The sequence below is a fragment of the Chamaea fasciata genome, unplaced genomic scaffold (genome assembly GCF_029207755.1).
Source record: "Chamaea fasciata isolate MVZ Bird 193981 ecotype frontalis unplaced genomic scaffold, bChaFas1.0.hap1 SCAF_10, whole genome shotgun sequence".
Lineage (NCBI taxonomy): Eukaryota > Metazoa > Chordata > Aves > Passeriformes > Sylviidae > Chamaea > Chamaea fasciata.
The window spans coordinates 11,274,899-11,290,312 of NW_027094095.1; the positions used below are offsets into that span (position 1 = coordinate 11,274,899).

At 39.1% G+C, this 15,414-nt stretch overlaps 1 protein-coding gene across 4 annotated transcripts in view; it reads left to right on the forward strand.

The window, feature by feature from the left end:
- The window catches only part of NR5A2 (nuclear receptor subfamily 5 group A member 2), an 85,147-nt gene that overhangs the window by 49,567 nt on the left and 20,166 nt on the right, over nucleotides 1–15,414 (forward strand). For all 4 annotated transcript variants that reach the window (XM_066192288.1, XM_066192290.1, XM_066192291.1 and 1 more), the window contains one exon: nucleotides 10,781–10,928. In XM_066192288.1, the coding sequence (XP_066048385.1) occupies nucleotides 10,781–10,928 (148 nt within the window). The remainder of the gene's footprint in view (nucleotides 1–10,780; nucleotides 10,929–15,414) is intronic.

Genomic DNA, 15,414 nt, shown 5'->3' on the forward strand with positions numbered 1-15,414 from the left:
TTTTTAAAATACCACTAAATTTAACTAGGTCAGAAGCACTCCTGTGTTCTCAGAGATCCTCCACAAGTACTGTAGGTTAAATCAGTTGTGCACTCTGTTTCTAGTCTGCTGATTACAGATAAACCTAAAAAAGCAGATATAATCATAAGCACTTTGCTTTCCAAATACTTTAGTAATTGAAAAATAGCAGAGGAGAAGTGTTTCTCATGAAGTAGTATTTCCTTGGGGCTAAAATGGTTTCTGACAACACTCCCAAACCTAATGCTTTAGGTTTAAGCAAGTATAGCTTTTTTCCCTTCAGAACTGTGATTTACTGAAAAGAAGCACTGGCTGGGCCAGAATTCTAGAGAACCTGCTGCTTACTACCTCAGAAATACCTTGCTTTTAGAGATATGTGTGAGAAACTGAGCAGCTGAGACATCTTGTCAGAGGAAAATTATTCTGTCCATAGGCTACAGAAGCAGGTACTGTCTCAGAAAGTGTCTCAGGGTATGCACCCTGCAGTTGCTGCACAGCTATCCAGGGGTAATTTTCTTCATGTGTCAGATACATGGATCTCCCAAAATGCAAGAGCTATAATGTAGTAAATATTAGGAAAACTGTGAGAAAACACAAAAGAAATAGAAAGTTTTGTCTCCACTACACTTTTGAAAGCACAACGATCTTGAGAATAAAAAAAAAAAAAAAAAGAAAAAAGGGAGAGAATATCAAAGAAAAGCAAAGTGTGCCTGTACATTGTATTTCTGACTTGAAGTGAAAACAAATGATGGCTCTTTGGTATTTAAGTAGCTCCAAACTGAACTGCCTCAATTTATACACACATTGGAAAGAGCTCCTTTTCCTGTGCTACACCATTTGTGTCTGCATGTTGTGGAATCTGCTTACATCTTTAGCTATAATTAGGGTAACCCTAAGTTACAGCCATTTCTTAACACTAAGAAAAAAATGTTTATAAGAATCGGAAGTATTCTGACTCTTCTGCTTGCATTTATGATTAAGAGGTCTACAATAGAAGGGAGAAATGATTGACTTGTTCAAGAAAGGAACTGGGAAAACTCAGGTTCTAGCTATTGAACTGACTCCTGCACTTCATGGGAAGTCACTAACCTATCTCAGATATCACTGTACTTCCTAATTACCTTAGCAAAAGTTAGTTTAGTTGCATTACTCTTGATTTATATTGGTGCCATTGAGAAAATGACTGATTCCCTTTCCATTTCATGCTCTGCAAGACAGACAATTTTACTGGAAGTTGTTTCATTTACCACACAGGATGCTTGTTTATAAAGCTATAAGTATATTGACAGGTTTCTGTTCCTGAGAGAACTGCTAAATTAGTGTCTCCTTTGTTATGTGATTAGCACTGTTTTAAAGGTACTGAGTGCCTAAGTCCCACTGAAATCATTAAAGGCATCTAACTACCCTTAAATTCTAGCCATTGTCCCCATTTTCCCACAGTAATAATTTTTATCTCATTAGTCACTTTTATCTTTTCTTGAAAATAAAACCCCCAGCTGTACATGATCTCAAGGCAAAGCGGAACGTTTCTTCACTGTTGGATAACAGGTAGCAGCATGCTTATTAAATGTACTGCTTGCAAATCAGCAGCTGGACTGGGAAGCATTTCCAGGCAGTCTCCAACTAGGTTAAAACCTGGCTATATTGGAATGACTGCAATCATTTTTGCCTATGATTGGAAACTAGTTTTAATACAACCTTCCTTAAATCCAATTTCCCTTTCCTACACCAAAATTTGTCATTTTGAAATTGGTGCAAGCACCCCCAGAGTCTCCCATCACCTTGTTTACTTGCCTCTTTGCACTTAGGCTGAGAGCAGGAGCAATATCACTACAACAGCAACAAGAACTCTACAGTCAGTCCTTTTTCCCATTTCAGAGTCCCTAACAACTGCAGAGCATACTCCCATGGATGTATCACAGATCCTCTTTGAGAAACAGGGAGACACTAGACCTGAATTACAGTCTCTGGCTGCTGTTTCTGAACTCTCCCCGTAATGCCCTTGCATTTTGTCCCAGTTTCACTCAGCTCTGGCCCTACTGGATCCTCGGTGAAAAGCCAGATTGCTTCCAGGAGCGGGTGCCTGCCCCCGCTGGGCTGTGCATGGCACAGGTTTCATACAAAGCTGCTGGAAGTCGAGGTGTTGCAGCAGTGCCAGTGCTGTGCCACTGCATGACTTGTATGCAATTTCTGCATCAAAAGCATTTACTTTAAACCAGCATCTTTTTAAATCATTCCTTGAAGAAACTCTTTTATTTAGATGGGCAAGGCTGGGTGAGTTAAGCAGAAGTTTTAAAATATTTAGAATTGCCAGAACTCCAAATCTTAAAATCACAGGGTAATCCAGGCTGGAAGGAATTTTAAGGAGTCACCAGTCCAACCCCCTGCTCCAACCAGGTTCCTTGGAGCTTTGTCCAGTTGGGCTTTGAAAACATCCAAGGATAGAAACTACCAAACATCCATGTGCAGCCAGTAGCACTGACTGGCAATCTCCACAAGGAGAAAGTTTTTCCTTAGTTCTCCTCTGAAGTCTTTTTTTTTTTTTTTTTCCAACTTACGCCCAGTGCTCATCAGTCTCCTTTTCCTGGAGCCCTGATGCAATGCACAGAGCCCAGGAGATCTTAGAAAACACTGAGGCAAAGGTGGCACTGAGAGCCTCAGCCTGGTCTGTGCTTGCTGCCACAAAAATCACCATCTGAATCCAGCTGCAGTCCCACGTTTTCCTGGTTTATCCCAGACTAGCAATTTGACATCCCTTGCAAGTTTCAACTACAGCTGAACCCCTTTTTAACATTATCACTCTGTGGCAGTGGACATGGACATGGATGGTATTTCTACATTACCCATCCTGAGCCATTCCTGGCTTCAGCTGCTCTGCACTGCTTTTGCACATCTCTGCTCAGTAATGAGTTATTTTTTAAACAAGTTGATCTAATTCAACTGTCTCTTCTCCTAAGTGTCAAGATGGATCATCTTGGAAGCATTGACTCAGACTGTTGCACTCTTAGACACAACATCTGTTCAAATGTATTTATGAAAGGACAATTACAACTGTGTCTGTATCCTCTGTTAAATCTGTAAAATAATTCTGGGAAGCCACACTTCTAGACCTGGGCATTATGAGTTTTTGCTAGTGCACCATTCCTGCATACTTTCTGATTACTGTCCTGATCTTTCCCACAGAAGAGACAGGGGAAAACCATGCCACCATTTCATAAAAATTAGTTGATGAAGGTGTGGAAAGCACTCTGACACTTCTGATGAAAAGTGCTGTAGATGTTTTCATTTCTGCTAGCAACAAAGCACTGTGAGTGAAATTACAGTCAATCATCTGGCTTTCAAAGATAATAACTTTAAACTGAGGACCTGAGCTAGATTGCCAACTTTATTACCTGAGAGATCAAGCTTATTGTCACAGGTTAGCAAATTTAAGACCTGAGAAGCCTCACTGCCCACTTTCCTTAATATATCCCTCCATAAAAGCTACTCATAAACACAGTCCTTTTTACAATCACCATCAAGGTGGAAGCTGTAAGGGGGGAACTTACCATCTCTTAATTAGAACATACCTGCTCTCTCCACTTAGACTGCACAGCCTCTGTTCCTCACACACAAAAGCCAAACTTCATCCAGGTCCCCAGGGTGGTACCACTGTCAGTTCTGTACTAGGTATCTAAAATGGGCTAGTAGTTAGAAGAACACTTGATAATTTTCAAACACACTGGCTCAAACCCCATTACTTTAGGGCACTCCTTTCACATTTCCATATATCTGCATTTCCCTCAAGACACTGGCTTATGGGTTTTACTCAGTGTCAATCCACTGTTCCCACTTTGACAGGGAAAAAGTGCAGTCAGCAACAAACTAGTAAGCTTTGGCCCTTGTACAAAAAGAGACTGTGATTTATTTTATTTTGTTATTTATTTGGGGTTTCATAAACGAAGCTCTTTTGTGTGCATGTGTTTCAAGAAAGCACTTTTTTCAGATCATTACAATTCCTCAGCAGTTCCTCAGAAACAAGTTCCTCCCTGTGCTGCACACTTCATTTTCTGCACTAAGTACTGCCCCTCAGCAGTAGCAATTACCATTTCAAAAGGAAATAAAGTAGCACAAATGCATTTTACAACTCTCAAAATTTCATAATAGAAAACAGCTAAGGAGTGATTTGCAATGTGGTGGTTAATTGTAAATCATTGCCAATATGCTCTCCACATGCTGAGTTTTGTTGGCTTGCCATGTGGCATGTAATTTTAACAGACCATTTCTAATTATAGAATTTTAATTCCTCCAACTTGAGCCCTTTCCTCTTGTATCTTCTACATAAACAATACAGTGCCAGCTTCCAAGACCCAGCACAATATAAGGTAGATGCTAAAGCTCTGCACAGAATATTGTTGTTCCTGCAATGGTCAATGCACAACACGTGAGTTGTAGCCTCATCTGCTCCTTTTGTTCATACCTACACTCTACTCATTGTTGCCAAATATTTCCTCTGCTGAGATTGGCCAAAGCCTTTCCCATTAAAAAGACCATCCATAAATGTGTCTAAGACTCAGATTTTTTGGGATTGTTGAAACTATTGATTTAGTTGAAGTCATCACACAAATGCACCTTTACACCTGGATTTGTATTCTAAAGCACAGCACCAGAGAAAGAGCATGAGATCTTGAGGGCATTGTCAAGAAAGATCACCCTTGCAGAAGTATCACTGAAGTACAAAAACACAAGAGTGTCAGAGGAGTGACTGCAAAGGACATCCACAAGTCATAGGTATAGAAAACTCATGGATATATAGTGGAAACCTATTACTTTTGGTATTTGGAAATTAGTAAGTATCTTTTTCCCATTAGATTTGTGTTGTAGTCAGTGAGGTTTCATAGTTGTAGTGGGCACAAAAGAGGTTATAGGCGTTTGAGGGCCAAATCTAGAAGTCCTTACCTCAGCAAATAAACACAGGATTTGATTCAAGGTGGATACAAATGAGGTCAAGCAATCATGATTTCGCTATTCATTACAGTATTTGCTTTTTTGCACCGTTCCTTACTCTAGTGGTTTCTGCCTGAAGGAAAGTAAGGTTGTGTTAAAAGGGCCTCATGCCTTACGAAGATATGAAGATATTATGCTGGCCACTCCATGGAGATGAACTAACTGCGCCCAGTTAAATTGGGTAAAATGCATCCAAATGCAGTTAGAACCATGGAGGGCCCTGAATTTAGGTTTGTCCAAATATTTGTTCTCTATTTTGAGCCTTGCAAGTAGCTATGGACATGCCTATGAACAACCTGATCCCAATTCACATGTGTTTTGCTGTGGTGCCATGAAACCATCATAGCACTAGGCTTTTAAGTCTAAAATCCCAGTTCCAGTTAAAGTTCATGGAGAGAGCACCCGACATGAATCCTTGCACACCAGAACTTTTTCATTTTCCACATGCTAACTCTGTTGTCTTCATGGGAAACACATTTCTTTTGTACTTCATACACATGGCTCCCATAAAGAAAACAAAAGTTATTTGCCTGGAATCTGGCAGCATTTCTTCAAGCCTGTTAGTCCTCCAAATCAGTCCCGTGCTAGTGAACTAATCTGTCAACTTAAACTCATGTAAAATCCCATAGCTGATTTTAAGCTTGCCCAGCATGAAAGACAAGTTGTTCAGAAACTCAATTTGAAGAAAGCACCACATGAGTCTGTCCCAGCTGCCTCTTGGAGTAGTGATAGTGATGGGATTCAAGGTGAGCACATCCGGCCTTGACTGCTCATTGGTGGGAAAGGACTTAAAACAGCAGAGCTGAAATTTGTGTAACGTAAGAGGGTCTTAAGGGAGAACGAATTTACACGGTTCAAAGCTCCTGAAGAAGCAGTTTGAGTTAGCACAGCCTTTTGAGATGTTACCCAGACATTCACAAAAATTTTTCCAGTGATTCTCTGCCTTCTGATGGACTTTACTGAACATCAAACTCAGCAGTGATTTTGTATCATCTCATCCTGATAGAAAAAAAAACCCACAAAGGTACATTATAATACTTTGATAAAGACATGGATTCTATTGTACTCTGCAGTACTTTGGAGTGTTAATATTTGCATATTATAGTTAATTATCAAGCACCATAACATCATCCTGTGGGAAAGGGCCACTGGCAACTTAATTCATTATCTTCTATTATTGTGTCTCACATTAAAATGACAAGCATCTTATGCTGCATAAGTCAACACAATTTTAATTAATAGATCCAAACCTGATAACCAGCAGATACAAGCATATCTGTGGGTTTTGTCCATTCTGAAACATCCTCAATTTTTATAGGTAGGCACCTCTTCAAAGTGTTTTCCACATTTATTTGCTTAGAAATGTAACAGAAGTGCTATTTTTAATGAAATAATTATATTAAAAGCTCAAAATGAGTTCAATAACCACTGCAGTTTCCACTGAAATCTCTGTTTCAGGAAACAGTAGAAAGGTTGCAATAGTAAATGAGCTTGTTTGCTATACACTGAATGCCTGCCTCTGAGATGAGACTCATCCACCCACGGAGCATCTACTGGAGCAGAGTCAGGGCTCAGAGAGCAGGGCAGGTCAGTGTGGGCCAGCCCAGGCTTTCAGTGCTGGCTCTAGCTGAGGAGGGGGTGCTGGGGGAGCAGCAGCCAGAGGTGCTGGCCAGGGTTGTACCCCGTAGAGCAGAAGGAGCAGGGCACTCCCTTTGCTGCCCCTGGGCACCCACTGCCTCTGCCTTCAGACCCCAAACTCACAGTAGCCTGATTTACTAAATCTAATATGAAATCAATCTTTTATTAACTCGAACTGCCTTGGTCTGCTAGATTATACTGAACAGAGCCACAGCAGGGGCTTTATTCCTTACTTGCGTAGTTCCTGTCGGGCTGAAAGGAATGGCAGCGCCATCAACAAGTAAAATCACTCTAATCATATTCTGGAGACTATTTCAAGCTTACTGAAGCATTGAAAGGGATGATGCAGTTCCATACAGTATTTCCCTATGATACCACAGTCATATTCTAGAAATCAAACATTCCTTAATTTTAGAAGAAAAAGGGAACTTAATTCCACCATTAAATGTTAGACTGTTTTGTGAGCATAGAGAAGAGTTGATACCAGAAGCCACTACCTGATTCCACCAGAAAAATTACTATCTCAGCCCAGTAAAACCAGGGATTTGCCTTCCAAAATCTTTAATTACCATTAAACACCATTTGCAATACAGAAAAACACAGGTGCTCCCTTTATTTTTGGCCTTCAGCCACGGCATTTATTTAGCCCAGGGGTACAGAAGGAATTCATACTTCTGTTTGTGCAGCCATAACTTCAGCCCATTGTTTTACTTACAAATCAGGTTATGTGGAAGCTTGACAAAGCTGCTGTTTTCAAAAATGCCAGACAACATCCTCAACATCAAAATCAATGTGAAATGTAGTATTAATTGGGATGCAAGAATATTTGCATCAATATACAATTTGAAGTAAAATATACCACATAAAGTAAATGCTGACTTCACTGTGCAATTAAGCATTTTGCACAAAATCCAAGCTGGTTTAATCTTTGTCTCTTAAAAGTGGTTTTAATAATGAATTGGAAAAGATAAAAGAATGAATACACATTTTAGTATCAATTTTTGCATAAGGGACCAAGCAGGCAGAACAGTGTAGTCTTTAATGTGACCATTTTTTCAGAATAGACATTAACTGAGGCTTTTTCATGCACAGTTGCTTTTGTATAAACTGATTGACACCTTTGGGGGTCGTCTTTCCACTGACTCATAATTTTGCTCACTCTTGAAAAAAGCCTTCTGCACACCTACTATTCTCTAGTTAAAGCTGAAAATTCAACTCATCATATTTACACAATTAAAAAAAAAATCCATTCTGCCTTGTTTTTAATTGCAAATCCTACTCAAGGGACCAATTCTCCTGCTTAGGAGGCAGCCCTGTGCCTTCTACTAGAAAACCAACTGCAGTCAATTATGGTAATGAAATGTCAATAAATATAAAAATTTAATACAGCCTGTTCCTGGTGAGTGGCAGATGAGGACTTGCCTCCCAGACAAATTTGCTGGTGCTGCAAATATTAAATGCACCTGAAAGAGGAGCAGGTTGCCTGAGAGCTCTCCAGTAGAGGGATGCTGGGAGATCCAGGCATCTACTGGGTTTTTCCATTATGGCATAATCGCTGCACTAAGGCCACTGATATTCTTGACATTCAGACATCTTAACTTCTTATTACGAAGTGAGTAGCATATTTTCCCCACAAATTGGAAGCTCAGGAAGGGATTTTGAGCTTTTTCCCCCCCCTCTTAACAATTACAAAAGGGAAATTAAGTTATGAAATTTCATATTTGTATGTGACTGGTTTCTCAATACAAAGCAGTTGAACCATGTCACTACCTTAAACTGATCTTTGAGTAAAAATTATTTGAGGTATGTTACTTTCTTTCTTTCTTATTATTTATATAAGTATATATACATAAAGAAATATGCGCAAATGCATCTATAGAAAGAATGATAAATAAGAGATGAACTGGAAAGCAGTTTTTGAAAGATGGATAGGCTGGGGTTTCCAAAGATCAGAGCATAGTTTTGCACAGATTTCTTTGGCCCTGAGTAAGCAATTTAATGTCACTACTTCAGGTTTCCCCAGGTGTAAAAGAGAGCAATAAAACCTGCTTCACAGGATACTTCAGCATAATCCATTGATTTAATTGAAGCATGAACTCTAACTGCTCCGACCCTGCAAAGAGTTGTTATTCTTAACCTCCATTCAAAAAGTGTAACTTCACTTTTCATGTGCAGTTGCCTCTAGTCAGTTTATAAGGAGCAATAAGAGTACATATAAATGAAATATTTTATTAAAATCAGTACCTTATTGATTATATTAAGGTCATTACCAGGAAAAGTTAATTTTAGTTTCTTTTAGTCATCCTTCTATCTTTCCTTGCTGAAATTCTGTCAGGTTAAAAGTATTTAAAGGGTTTTTGGTGGGTTTTTTGTTTGTTTGTTTTTGTTTGTTTGTTTGTTTTTTCTTGTTTCACTGCTGTTTATACTTGAGCAAAATCAATTCAATAGTTTTAAATTTTTTTTTTTCCAAAAAATCAAAATATGTGTTCCTTAACATTTTTTAAAAAAAACCTAGATTTTAAGGGATCAGAGCCTGGAAAAACACAATTTTGCAGTATTTGTTTGTTTTCTGTGGTGATACCTCTCCATTCTTTATTAAATACTTTATTCTGGGAAACCTGAGAGATGGGCTAAGAGCACTGATACCATCAAACAAATGACTAACCCAAAGCAAGCACTGACCATTGTGTTTAGTCTTAATTTACAGCCAGACTTGACTTAGATGAAGTATGATTAGCAATTTCCCTGTTGTTCTGGAGGCTCCTACAAGAGAGAGGAGTTGGTAATACCAGAGCACTTGGAAGGTGTGTCACTGACCCATTTAGGTCTCAGCCAGTTGGCCAGGACGGTTTTTGTGAAGCAAGCGGCACAGCAGGCCGTTTCCACAGTGGCACTTGCAGGGCATGTGGAGCACTCTGATGGAAAGTGGGCTGGGCATTGAAGCTGAAGCTGCTGCTCAGGCCACGCCAGTTCTGATACAGCAGTAACACCCTGCTCCACACCAAGCTATTGCCCTGTCCTGGACTAGCCTACCCCAGCCCCTCCCTTCCCCTTTCCATCAAGTATTCCCACAGGCTGTGCCCTTCCCCACTGGTACCATCCCATGAAAAAGTGACACCCGCAGACCCCCAGGGCTGGGGCAGTGTCCTGCATGGAAACATCCCCACAATGGGACTGGCATCAGCCAGAACAGCTGCAGCATGCTGGGCCTGGGGAGGCTGCCCAAGGTTCAAGGATCACCCAAGGATGAGTCAGCAATTACAGGCCTTAGTGTCCTGTGCTTGTGAATATTCCTTTCTAGTAAGTGTGTTAACTCCAGCTTTCCATTGGATCCCTGTACACAAGGAGAGCTGCCAGGCAGGTCAGCCTGCCCCGAGAACAAGGGCAGGGCAGCACGACCAGGGCAGCAGACCCCAGAGCAGCACCAGTTGTCTCTCCAGCCCAGGGGAAGGAGCTCTGTGCACTGCGGTCACTGCTGGGGACAATGCGCGGGCAGCTGCGCTGTCACACACCTGCCACCCCTCCTTCCCCTGCAGGGCAGCACTTGTCACAACAAGTGAGTTCCAACCAACTCCAACAAATGTGGAGATTTTGTGTAGCTGAGGAGAACAGCAACCACCCACACAATACCTTTGTTTCCTGTGGGAACACACCGACATTTCTGGGCCTGAATAGATGTTTCTGGCCAAGTTCTGGACACAGGACTGTTTCCCATGAATATTGCTGTGTCCCTCTGGTGCAAGACAGCCAGGGTAGGCACGAAGCTCGCTCCATCAGTCATTCTTCACACGGTCATACGATTGCAAGGAGAACAGGAGACACTAAATGAACAAAACAAATGGAGATGTGGACAGCTACCAGTGTCATAAGTAGCTCTAGTATTTAAAGCTTCTAAAAAAGCTAACAGAGACAAAACAGTACTCACAGTGATGTCACGTACCATTAAGAGATATGGTTTAATGTTATTTTCAATATATACCATTGGGTTAAAATTGGTTTACATGTAAAATCATCTCGATAACATCATTAAATTAAGAATGATTTCTATATCCAGGCGTATCCTGGTTGTATATTATTGCTCGGAACATCCTAAAGTGTGGGTGTGACAACTAAATAGGAACACAATTCTCTTTTACAGGTGGATTATTCTGTAATAGTATCCCAAGCTGGAGCCACCCTCAACAATCTTATGAGCCATGCACAAGAACTGGTAGCAAAGCTTCGTTCGCTGCAGTTTGACCTGCGAGAATTTGTCTGTCTCAAATTCCTGGTGCTGTTTAGTTTAGGTAGGTACACTAATCTTCATACTTATTGGTTTTTAAAAAAAAACATTGAAAATGTTTTGTTTTTCTTCAATTTTTCATGAAACTAATGATTTTGAAATATGTTTAATGAGGTTCACAGTAATCTGAGGATAATTTTTTAATTATCAGTTGCAGGGAAATTATGTATAAGGATTAAAAGTGTGTTTCCAAGGAAATAACTCCTAAAACCTACGGAATTGAATGGAGTATTATAAAATTTCTGTATTTTGGTATGTGAATACTGAATTTTCCAGAACAAATATAAAATTCTATTAGACATCCTAGAGAACAGTAGAAAATACAGATTGCCATGTTCTTCTATGATACTGAATACAGTTCTGCAAAGCACATGGAGTGGGGATATGGTTGAAATTTCCCTCTTATTCAAAGGCGTCTGTAGTAAGTATAAACAATCTTCTTTGAATATGATGGCTGTCACACTGTAGCCCATAAATCAGGAATGTATCTCGCAGTTTTTCAAAAGTGAAAGGAACAAAGTGCAAATAATGATAATTAAAGTGCAAATTAATGATAATAGCTTTAGGACAGATCTGGCTAGACCTTTAAAAGGAAGATTGTTTTCTACTAGTGAAGAGGACAGAATGGGAAAGATACCTATGCAAGACAAATTAGTTAAACCAGTGCCGTCCAATAAATCAGTTGAGAAAAATCACTGGTGCCAAGAATAAAAAAGATCTTAGGGAGATGGATTCCTATTGACTTCATGAGAAGAGATTTTTCTGCCTGTCCTCTGTTTCAGGTTTGCACTTTATTGTAAAGCTGGTCTAAATGAACTTTGCCCAAGTGAATGGGTTTTTCCTGGCAGACAGTTGAAAGGAGAGACGTAAAAACATAAATAAGGTCAGACCCAGCCATACCTCCATAGCAAAACCTCCTGTTTTACTGAAAAGGTGTTTTTGTCTACAAAGAGAGTGAGGAGGTAAGCCAAGGACACAGTGAAAGATATCAGCAGTGGTGACATTTACTAATACTTTCTTTTCATTTTCAGTTTTAAAAAAAATCTGTAAAGGAATAAAATTCTAGAAATAAATTATCGTAATACAGTTGCAAGTAGACTAAAAGAGACACTCTTGATCACACTTTAGATCTCAATTACAATCTTAAATATGGCCCTTCTAGGTGTTACAGAATTTGAACCTGCTTGAAAAAATTTTAGATAAAGCTCCCTTTAAATGCAGGGAACATAAAAGACCAATACTTCAGAGGTACAGGGGACAGAACGTGCAGAAGATAGAAAAGAATTATTTTACAAATTAGAATGAAGCTAACAGAATGGATCATTCTGAAGTATGTCCGTTTTGAAGCCTAGGAAGAGATGATGGATTTCCTTGGTAACTATTAACATTCTGTATTCAGGACTTCATTGCTTGAATATCTTAGATTCAGAGAAGCAAAAGCAAACCATCTGTTGCAGAAATTATGTTTTATGAATTAATCTGATAGATAACAAGAATTCATATTTCCTAATTCCTAATAAGTAGGTTTTTCAGTCATTATACAGTGACACAAATAAAGCCTGTAGCTTTCTTCTGATAAAATATTTAGAGAGTTCATGTCAGTTCAGAAACATTTTAAATTAGCTGAATAAATGTAGTGCATTTGGAAAATTCTCACATTTAGGTGGCTTTTAATTTAATGATTTTCATCAGGTGTTCTGGTACTTTGCACTGATTTAGGAATCATTCTCACACCTCTAGCTCTTCTAATTCTGCCAGGTACTGTGCTCAACTTCCGAAGCACTTGGGCAGGAATAACCTGCAGACTTGTACCCAGCCAGGTCACCCAATTTTTCTCTCATTTATGCTACTATAAAACAAGTAAATTTTGCTGCTAATAGGAACCTTGTAGTCACATCACTTGCATGGAAAAGTGATGTAGCTAAGACAGGTCTGACGCCTTTGAAATCGATTAGTTCAGTATTTAGCATGCTGCAGAATTCCATTTGCTAAGAGTCACTGCTAGATGTTACAATACAAAGAGCAAAATGTAAAGATGTTACCACCTGACCCACAGGAGAGAGGCAAATATTTAACGAGAATGAAGACAAGATTGAAATGAAAAACACAGATACCCTTTCCAGCTAAGCACTTAAGTTTGTGCCCAAAAGAGCAAATGAATCATGTAGCTGAAATTAATAAGACACCTCACAGCCTAAGAGCAAGTCAGGTTCAGAAGACATTGAAGTGTCTAACTATGCTGGTAGGCATTCAGCAGGGCTGTCAGAACTAGCTAAGCATCAAATTCTACATAAATAACTGGGAGCAATTATTGTACCTATGTATGTAGGTGCATTTAGCACATACCTACATCTCTTAGGCATCTCTACAGAAAACTGGTCCTAATGCCAATAATGTATCTAATAAAAAAAAATATTTCAGAAACCTCAACTGTTGACAAGCTGGCCCTGTAATGTTTAATGGAATAAAAAGTGCTTTCAGACATAGCCTTTTTACATTTCTGAGGATGCTTATATGAGTGTTAACCGAGGCAATGAAACCTTTTACTCTTGTTCTTTAGTCCAGTGTTTGATTGAAAAATGAATGTCTATTATAAAGGCTCTCAAAGGCAATATGAAGTCAATAATCCACAGAATTAATTTATTGAGAAGAAGTTGTTTGTTTTTTTTAATAACTGTATAGATATGAGACTGCCTTGTAAAGCTATTTGTTATTCATGGCTGTACCATCCTGTCTGTCTCTCCACAAGACAGCAATCTCCTTTAGGGCAAAGAATTTGGTCTCTGCCTTTTTCCTTAACATTTCAGAAGTGATTATCTTAGTAAACTAACAGTAAAACCATGTTCAAAACCCAAAGCACTTGGAAGAATTTTTCAAAATATAATTAAATTTTATCAGTTTTGCTTGCTAGATCTTAAATGAATGAGGTAATTGTTCGTTATCTACTCGTAAGGAGTTCCAAAGGGTTTATACAAGAAAATCCTTTTGATTTTTGGTAGCATTAAAGAAGATGCTGCTGAGGCTTAGCCAGATGCATATTCAGTGTAGCTGTTGTGGCTGGCAGTGCACAACTGCCCCTGCAGTCCGGCTGCGTGGCCCCACCTCGGTGAGTGGGACTCCAGGCACAGGAGCTCAGTCCTGTCTCCAGGGCCACCTGCTCTGCCTGGGACCCTCTGACCAATACTGCCAACTCCATAATGGAACAGTGGACTCAACAATACTTCAATAAGCCAAAATAGTTTGGTAAATAGTCTTCTAAGTGTGATTTCTCTTTAGTTCAGTGCTATAGAATATTTAAATATGTAGAGCTCCATATTTTTTAAATTCCCTCTCTCAGCTGTAAAAAGCAAATGTCTTTAGAGATAGATAGTTCTTACCTCTCTGTACATAAAAGTCTTTCATCGCAGTTCCCCTTGCCAACCCTTCTTTGATTGATGTTTACATTCTATTTGCAAACCCCCAAACATGTCTGTTTTCTGGGGCATCATTTCTGTGATTTCACATACAGAGATATTCTCCCCTTAATTCCACCTTAGGGAGTGAAGATAATCAATATGTCAAACCACAATTTAAGTCAGGTATGTTGGCCAGGTTTTTTCCAATCTAAAAACAGGTGGATAAAAAAAACCAAAACCCTAGCATCTCAAGAGATATGCAAGTATGGATTTCTCAACTTCTTAGTTGCATTTGACAGGTTTCCTCCAATGAAGAAGAACTAACATGGATACGATAATGCAGCAACTGTAGTCACACCATTGAAGGAAAGTTAGTGGCCAGGCACAAATTGCAAAAAGGGGAAAGAATAAACAAATCTTTGACTGACTTGAGCGTTAAACTGACTTTAAACACTACTCGATGAGCTCATGTCCAACACATGGAATGTAAACATTTGAGAAAGGTGCTGATCACACAGCTCTGTAACTGTTTATCAGATTTACCACCAAATGCAATAAATATCTCTAGCTTTCTAAAAGTTGACTAAATTGAGGATACTGTGAATTCGTTATCCTAATCCCAGAGTAAAAATACACCTAATTTTTCTATAACATATAACCAGTACAGCCCACAGTACACATTATCAAAAAGTAGGCCAAAAATTAAATACAAATCATTGATCTTTAATAACTGCTGGCTTGAATCAATATTAAATCTCCTCTCTGATTTATTTCTAATCAGAATTAGAAATAAAATAAACAAAAGCAAACAAATCAGCCCACATATGCTGCTGAATTGTCTAATTCTGGGGCTGAAATAGATTCATATGCTCCACTGGGAGATGCAATTTTGACCTCACTCAAGCAAAGAGGATTTCACTCTTTTTTATTGGAGTCAAAATTTGCTTCCTATCACAAAACAAAATTCAAAAGAAATTTTCATCAATTAAATTTGACAAATGACTACATTTAAATGATGCTTGAAAAACCAAATGAGTGCTTTAAAGGGGATATTTTCTGTCATGTTCATTTCACCATCCAGTAGCTTTATGGACT